The 8034-nt window shown below is 37.6% G+C and overlaps 1 protein-coding gene and 1 long non-coding RNA gene across 2 annotated transcripts in view; one reads left to right on the plus strand and one right to left on the minus strand.

Annotated features, from left to right (window-relative positions):
- Positions 1-794: 794 nt before the first annotated feature.
- On the minus strand, positions 795-7012 carry LOC108256304 (E3 ubiquitin-protein ligase TRIM39). The gene is made up of 6 exons (XM_017452997.3): positions 6552-7012; positions 6191-6286; positions 5179-5418; positions 5063-5088; positions 4804-4940; positions 795-4348 (listed from the first exon to the last, which is right to left on the minus strand). The coding sequence occupies exons 1-6, from the start codon at positions 6750-6752 to the stop codon at positions 3732-3734; spliced, it is 1317 nt and encodes a 438-aa protein (XP_017308486.1). The 5' UTR covers positions 6753-7012; the 3' UTR covers positions 795-3731.
- The window catches only part of LOC128629002 (uncharacterized), a 6719-nt gene continuing 5376 nt past the window's right edge, over positions 6692-8034 (plus strand). Inside the window, exon 1 of the long non-coding RNA XR_008393317.1 lies at positions 6692-6773. This is a non-coding gene — a long non-coding RNA (uncharacterized LOC128629002). The remainder of the gene's footprint in view (positions 6774-8034) is intronic.

The following is an 8034-nucleotide window of genomic DNA, read 5'->3' on the forward strand; positions in this document are numbered from 1 at the left end:
TATGGTGTGATATGAAAAGATATGATATTATATGATATGAGATTGTGATTTTGTAGATATCACAATATCTTATTCATCAAATGGAACATTTTTCGAATAATTTCAGACAGGAAGCAGCTCATTTGATGTTAATGCTTGTGTTTGTAGCCTATTATTATTATTATTATTTAACTATTTTTTTCTCCTTTTATTTTTGACGAATAATTATAAAATTTTTAAAAAATGCAGTTTTATTTAGTATTTTTTCACATAAAAAATATATATATATGGCTACCATCAGGACATAAAAACCACGCATGCATATCGTTTGCATACGTGGTGAATTCCACGCCGTTATTGTTTGTCACCCTCCCACAACACATCCATTATTGCGTGCACAATTGATCTCATTGACTACACAATTTGGTATGCTTTGTTTGGGGTCATGACAGTACAATCTTACTCCTGCCTTTAATACAATCCTCTACACCCTGTTCCCTCATTAACACATTTCTGCACTAAGTTCCACATGTACAGATGCCCACACACTCGTGTTTCGGATTACTAATTCTTCATGAATGCATTCTACTTCATTAGTGGATGGAAATATTTACTGTTGTTGGGGTTGTGCCACTGTTGTGTTGTGTTTCACAATCACATTTGTTTATGGAAGAGCTACATGTGTATGTATAATGGTAATTAAACTTCACACCTATGTGTTCATGTTGTAGTTCAAGTTATGAGTCAATGATGAATGGCAATACCTTATTCATATGTGCACCTGTAAAAGCATGGGGAAAAGAAAATAGACCTTCAATACTATTTAATTCTATATACACATTTCTGAGATTTTGTAGATATCACAATATCTCATATTCATATAAGATAATCATTTCATAATCATTACATATGATTCATTTACATGTGATTCATTTACATGTGATTCCTTTTCATGTGATTCATTTTCATGTTATTCATGTGATTCATTTTCATGTGATTCATTAAAAGTAAAAATTTTACAAAAACACACACACACACACACACACACACACACACACACACACACACACACACACACACACCCCCGGCTCATCATGGCTACTCAATAACTGTTGCTGGTTATATAAGTATTATAAAACCCAAGTACAGTCACAAAAATTTAAGTGGAAAGTGTCTGTAACTCCATAAAGTATACAATAAAGGGATGCCATTTATAAAATAAAATAAAAATAACAATAATAAATAAAATTTTTCAGATTTTCATTCTCTCACATAGTTTCGGAGAAATTTTGGTCCACTTTTCTTTACAACATTGCTTCAGTTCATTGATGATTGAGGGCATTCATTTATGCACATCTTTCTTAAGATGCCACCACAGCATCTCAGTGGGGTTGAGGTCTGGACTTTGACTTGGCCATTCCAACATCTGGATTTTTTACTTCTTTAGTCATTTAGTCATTGATTTGCTTGGTGTGATTGGTATCATTGTCCTGTTGCATGACCAAATTTTAGCCGAGCGTGAACTGCTGGACAGATGGCCTCACATTTGTCTCAGTTATGACATGAAATTCAGGTATAAAGTGTAGTTCATCGTTGTCTAAATGACTGCAGGTTTCCCAGGACCTGAGGCTGCAAAACAAGCCCAAATCACCAATCCTCCAACAATTTGATATGAGATGTTTGTGGTGATTAGCCGTCTTTGGTTTTGCCAAACATGGCACTGGGCATGAGGACCAAACCTTCTCTCATCAGTCCAAAGGATATTGTTCCAAAACTTTTGTGGTTTGTTCAGATGCAATTTTGCAAACCTTAGTCATGCTACTGTATTCTTCTTAGAGTAGAGGCTTTTTTCTAGCCACCCTTCCATGAAAGCCGTACTTGTTCAGTCATTTTCTGATTGTGCTGTCATGAACATAAACATTTGCTAAACATGTGCGGTAGATCACATGATTCAAGATTCAAGATTTTTAATGGCCACATACATTATTATATACAGTATATAACGCAAGTTAGGTCAAGTTAAGTGGCTTTTTTGTCATTTCAACCACATTCAGCTGGTTCAGTACACAATGAAATGAAACAATGTTCTTCCAGGACTGTGGTACTCCATAACACACAATAACCACATGAGACCACACAGAACTAAATAAGATCTACACATTTATACATCAAGTGCATGTGCAAACGTCTGCAAACAACTAAAGACAGGACAGTAACTATTAAAACAGGAAAACAGGCACGGTAAGTGACAGTGTAGCGTCGACCTGTACACAGTTCTAGTGTGTCCGATATAACAGGTAGTGCAAAATATGGTGCAATGTTATATTATCTAACAATATAATAAAAACTAAAATGAATGTAAACATAACATAACATACTATGACATAGTATTCAGCAGATAAGCGTGTAACATACAATGCCCTTCACTAATGTTGGCACCCTTGGTAAATGTGAGCAAGGAAGGGTGTGAAAAATTGTCTTTACTGTTTACCCTTTTGATCTTTTGTTAAAAAATTCACAAAAAATACCCTGCTCTCATGGATATCAAACAGGTGCAAAAAAACACAGTTTATATAAATAAAAAAAGAAATCTTTGTTAAATATAGGTGTGCGACAATTATTGGTACCCTTTTAGTCAATACTTTGCGCTACCTCCCTACCACCTAACAGCTCTGAATCTTCTCCTATAATTCCTGATGAGGTTGGAGAATACACGGCGAGGGATCTGAGACAATTCCTTCTTACAGAATCTCGCCAGATCCTTCAAATTTCCAGGTCCACACTGGTGGACTCTCTTCTTCAGTTCACCACACAGGTTTTCTATGGATTTCAAGTCAGGGGACTGGGATGTCCATGGCCGGACCTTGATTTGATGTTGACCTTGATGTTTTAAATCCTTGTCCTGCTGGAAGATCCGACCATGGCCTATTTTAAGATTTCTGGCAGAGGCAGTCAGGTTTTCATTTAATATCTGTTGATATTTGATACATGATGCCATGTATCCTAACAAAATGTCCAGGTCCTCTACCAGAAAAACAGCCCCAAAACATTAAAGAGCCACCACCATATTTAAACGTGGGTACTTTTCCATATGGCTATCTCTCTGTGTGCACCAAAACCACCTCTGGTGTTTATTGCACAAAAAACTACCAAGGGTGCCAATATTAGCGGAGGGCACATAGCAGTTATTGCAGTAGCAGCAAGGTGAAAAGTATAGTGGTAAACAAGTAATTAAATATGATTCAACTTGCAGTGAATTATATCTCTGAGGATTAAACAGTCTGACCTTGGACTGACTTTGCTGGGACACCCACTCCTGGGAAGATTGATTGTTACTTCATTTTTGAAAATCTCTAAAAACAAGTTTTCCCTTCATCCCTGTGGACGATTAAGTGTGAATTGACGGGTAAAAAAGGCAATTAATATCCATTCAAAATCAATAAAGTGTGCAACAAGTAAAGAGGTCTGAATACTTTCTGAATCCACTGTATATAGGCATGCGGAGGTGAAAAAAAAGGCTTTAAACACCGACAAAACAAGAAGACATCAACATTTTCACAGTGGTCTATACAAATAAACAGGATTTGCAGATAAATTTCATTTATTTATTGCACGGTTACATCTCGGCTGTGTGTATGTCCACATCTTCATACTTAATATCTTAATATCAATAATAAATATACGACTTAATATCAATAACAGTACTTGACATAAATAATAAATATACTTTAACACATTTTTTAAATCAGGTCCTAATTTGAGCTCTCAGAAGACAACTCAATATCCTCCTCAATCGGTGTCTCTGAGGTCATGGAGGTACCGGCACTGTCCAATCGTGCATCAACTTTGTTTATCAGGTTGCAGATGTTGAGGCATGCCATACTGTCTTTCTGTCCACGGATGCAGAACAAGGGACATACGGAGTGCTTGAACTTGGCAATAAATGAATGCACGATGCAGCCTGTATTGACGTTGTAGAACTTCAGTCGGCCTTTATCGCAATCCAGGAAGATGCCGAGGGTTTCAACATTGCTCCCCTTGACCCTGCTGAAGTCGCTGTTGTGTATCGCTGAGAGATCGCCACCATCGCACTCCAGAATCCATGAATTCTTTTGATGGCCCGGAACCAGAGTTTGGATGCCTTTAACCTGGCTGTTTTCCACTACTCCCACCGCCCAGCTCTCACAGCCTCCTACTGCCACCTCCCAGTAATGCTGGCCTTTACTGAAGCTCTGACAGGCCTGTGTATTGTTCCAGCGATCAGTCTGGCTCAGACCACCTGAAGGGCTCACGGACATTTCTGTCTTGTCCTCCGAGATCTGGACATTCCCTTGATTTTTACTCTCATCCAAAGTGATTGTCTCTGAAACTGTGTCAGAAATATATATATATATATATATATATATATATATATGTATATTTAAAAACTTTATTAGACCTCAATTGTCAATTTTAACCCATATTAACAAATGGCCAAGTGGTTAAAGGACCACTGTTAGGCCCTTGAGTAAGGCCGTTAACCCTATCTGCTCCAAGGCACCGTATCATGGCTACCCTGTGCTCTGACCCTAACTTCCTAACAAGCTGGGATATGTGACAAAAAAATAAATAAAATAAAATTCACTGTACTATAATGTACTCTTCTTCTACCCCTTGTTCACTGATCCCTGCTCCCACATAAGTGCCCTAATTAAATCCCTACACCCTTGTGTTATTATCATACCACAGGCATTTCTCATGTACTTGCTTAACCAGATTTTATGATCATCTTTTTTATTATCTCTATTACGATTAAAATATATATATATATCCAAAGCTACTTACATTCCCATGGCCGTGGCAGAAGCTCTTTGTTTTTTTCGACGATTTTCTTAATGGAGTTTTCCAGAGCTTTCAATCTTGTGTCATCGACTTTCAGCTTCTTGTCCAAAGAGGAGTAAAACCCGTTCATTGTGTGCAGGCTGCAAGAGAACCACAATTTCTTTCAATCTCAGACTCCAAGGGTCTGGGCTAGCTCAGTTTTATGAGCTAAACATCTGCTCAAGGAATTAAGAGGACGCAGGTGAGAGTGTGTGTGATTTACCTGGTCTCAAGTGCGCTGATCTCCCCCTGTGCGGAAAGAAAGATCAGTGATTAGTGTTGTCCTGAAGTTTTGCTCGTACAGTAGATTCAAACTGATTGAGCGAATTGATTGTTTACCAGCAGGCTGGCTGGTTTCTCGCTCTCCTGTTTGCTGCCGAGCTGTTTCATGTACTCGATCATGGCTGCGGACTTGCTCCGGTAGTTCTGCGCGTCCTCGTGCAGCTGATGGAGTTGCAGCTTTAGTGTTTCCTTCTGCGCGTTCAGGATGAAAAAGGCCTGCTGCTGATTCTGCTCGATCAAAGCCATCAGGGTACTGTACTCCTGCTGAAGCAGCTCCTGTGTCCGGTTGCACATCTCCTGAACATCACAGGATGTTTACGTTAGTAATCATAATAGGTATATTTTCATGTAATTTATTTATTTCATTTCAGGCCCCTCTGATCTTTCCTTTTCTGAAATTTTGCAAATATTTTTCCCCAAACTGCTTTTTAATTAAAAAAAAAAAAAAAATATATATATATATATATATATATAGACTTTCTGTTCTTTATTTTTTAAACGTGTAGCATTAAATGTGAAGCAAAAATGAAGTAAAGTATTTAAGTGTGACGCATCAGGGAGGCTGCGTCAGTGTATTAAAACAAGGCACGGTCTAAATACAATAGAAATTAATAGAGTTACATGTACAAACAAGAGAAATAATAAATGTGACAGTGTTTCTTTTTTAATGAACAGAATAGCCCAAGTACATTTTAATACATCACCATCATATTATTATTATCATTATTATCATCATCATTATTATTATCATTATCATCATCATATTATCATATTATTATTATTATCATCATCATCATCATTATTATCATATTATTATTATTATTATTATTATTACCAGCATCATTATTATCATATTATAATAATTATTATTATTATTATTATTATTATTATTATTATTATAGTATCTTGGATGTGATTTCTTGAGTCACATTACTGGTTTTGGAGTTGCGAATAACCTACCTAAACAGAACCTTATTTACCTGACATTGTTTTTTAAAATTCGTATTTATGTATGTATTTATTTATTTGTTTGTTTTTTTTAAAGTACACTCGTTCTGTAAAATCTCACCTCGAGCTCGCGCTCTGCTGCTTCAATCCTTGGTGTGAGGTCACCAAACTTCCTTTCTCTGGATGTCAGCTTCTCGGATAGGTCATTCAATTTTTTCTAGGACACAATGAATAAACACCATGATGAATTATATATCTGTAATATTTTCATTCATAAACAGAAAGATTCATTATGGTTCATGATCACTGCGACCTGGGAAGCCTAATGATCTCGGATTGATCAGATATATATTGATGCACAGACATTGTGAGTAGTGATTTATTATTATTATTATTATTATTATTATTATTATTATTATTATTATTATTATTTGTTATCCTAATTTCAGTTAAAGTGAAAAACAAAACTAAACAGCTCTTACCACTTGATCGTGCACGGCGTCCTTTAGATCCTTCAGGCGGTGGTCCCGGTGCGTGCCGTTAATCAGGCAGCGGCTGCTGAGCGGCTGATCGCACGTGACGCAGTAAACCACCGCGGAACCCGCAATCATCGGACCGCAGGAGGAGTTAGAGCTGGTCTGAGACCTCGGCACGGAGAGGTGTTTGGAGAGAAAAAGGCGCATTCTGGCTGGATGAGGCAGACGGTAACAACTTGTGTTTGATCTGTGTGAACTGATCCTCTGCTTTAAAGAAGTCTTATGGGGAGGGACTTGACGAGTTAACGGCAATTGACGTTGTACTGCGCATGCGCGACTTTAACTTTTACCTTCTACTACGGGAGAATAGTTGATTTGCCGTAGTCGTTACAGCGTGACAGATTAGGCAAGAAAATATTATGTCTTATGGTATATAACATTGTAATTGCATCAGTATATGATTGTACCATTAGTCTTTTATTTAATCTGTGTCGTTAAGTTTGAAACTTATTAAGCTAATTTTAATTTTCTGACACGAAATACATCGAGGCATTCATCTTCCTCCATGTAATCAAGATAAAAGGCAAGGACTGTATTGTTTACACGGTAAATCTAGGTTTTTAGACTTACTGGCATGATACAAGAGGAAAAACTCTACTTATGACAATAGAGTATTATTTAATGCCAAAGTAATTATTCTCTTGCTTATTTAAATGACTTAAAAATACATATATATATTTATGTATATATTTCAATAAATAACTGAATGGTGCGTGGTACCTTCTTGTTTACGGTTGCTTAGTGATTTTTACGTGTACGGTAAAACGATTACGTCTACGATTTTTACGGTGGTGTAACATCTTACTTCCGGTCGCCGAATAATCGCTATATAAATGGGAGGAGTTTACTAATTAACATGAGCACGTGCTTTCTAATTTGCACTGACGTCTTTCCAACATCAGTGCGCGCCCCCCCCCCCTCTCTCTCACACTCTCCCGCTCTCCCTCCCTCTCACTCTCTCTCTTTCTCTCTCTCTCTTTCTCTCTCTCACTCTCTCTCTCTCTCCCTCTCACTCTCTCTCACACACTCTCTCTCTCTCCCTCTCACTCTCTCTCACACACTCTCTCTCCCTCTCACTCTCTCTCTTTCTCTCTCTCTCTTTCTCTCTCTCTCACTCTCTCTCTCACTCTCTCTCTCTCTCCCTCTCACTCTCTCCCTCTCACTCTCTCTCTCTCTCCCTCTCACTCTCTCTCACACACTCTCTCTCCCTCTCACTCTCTCTCTCTCTCTCTCTCTCTCTCTCTCTCCCTCTCACTCTCTCTCTCCCTCTCACTCTCCCTCTCACTCTCTCTCACACACTCTCTCTCTCTCTCACTCTCTCTCTCCCTTAATAATAATAATAATAATAAAATAATAATAATAACAACAACGATACTTGCAACATGTTGTAAATATTTCTTAACTCGATCTAAGGTGTAGTTTTTTCAAT

Source organism: Ictalurus punctatus, chromosome 23, assembly GCF_001660625.3.
Source record: "Ictalurus punctatus breed USDA103 chromosome 23, Coco_2.0, whole genome shotgun sequence".
Classification (NCBI taxonomy): domain Eukaryota; kingdom Metazoa; phylum Chordata; class Actinopteri; order Siluriformes; family Ictaluridae; genus Ictalurus; species Ictalurus punctatus.

Bases quoted from the DNA above. Each gene is read 5' to 3' on its own strand.
- LOC108256304 (XM_017452997.3), bottom strand. From the start codon at position 6,752: ATGCGCCTTTTTCTCTCCAAACACCTCTCCGTGCCGAGGTCTCAGACC. The intron at 5,419-6,190 runs GTGAGATTTTAC...TGTGATGTTCAG, and splicing joins CAGCAGAGCGCGAGCTCGAG to GAGATGTGCAACCGGACACA. The intron at 4,941-5,062 runs GTAAATCACACA...GTTCTCTTGCAG, and splicing joins ATCAGCGCACTTGAGACCAG to CCTGCACACAATGAACGGGT.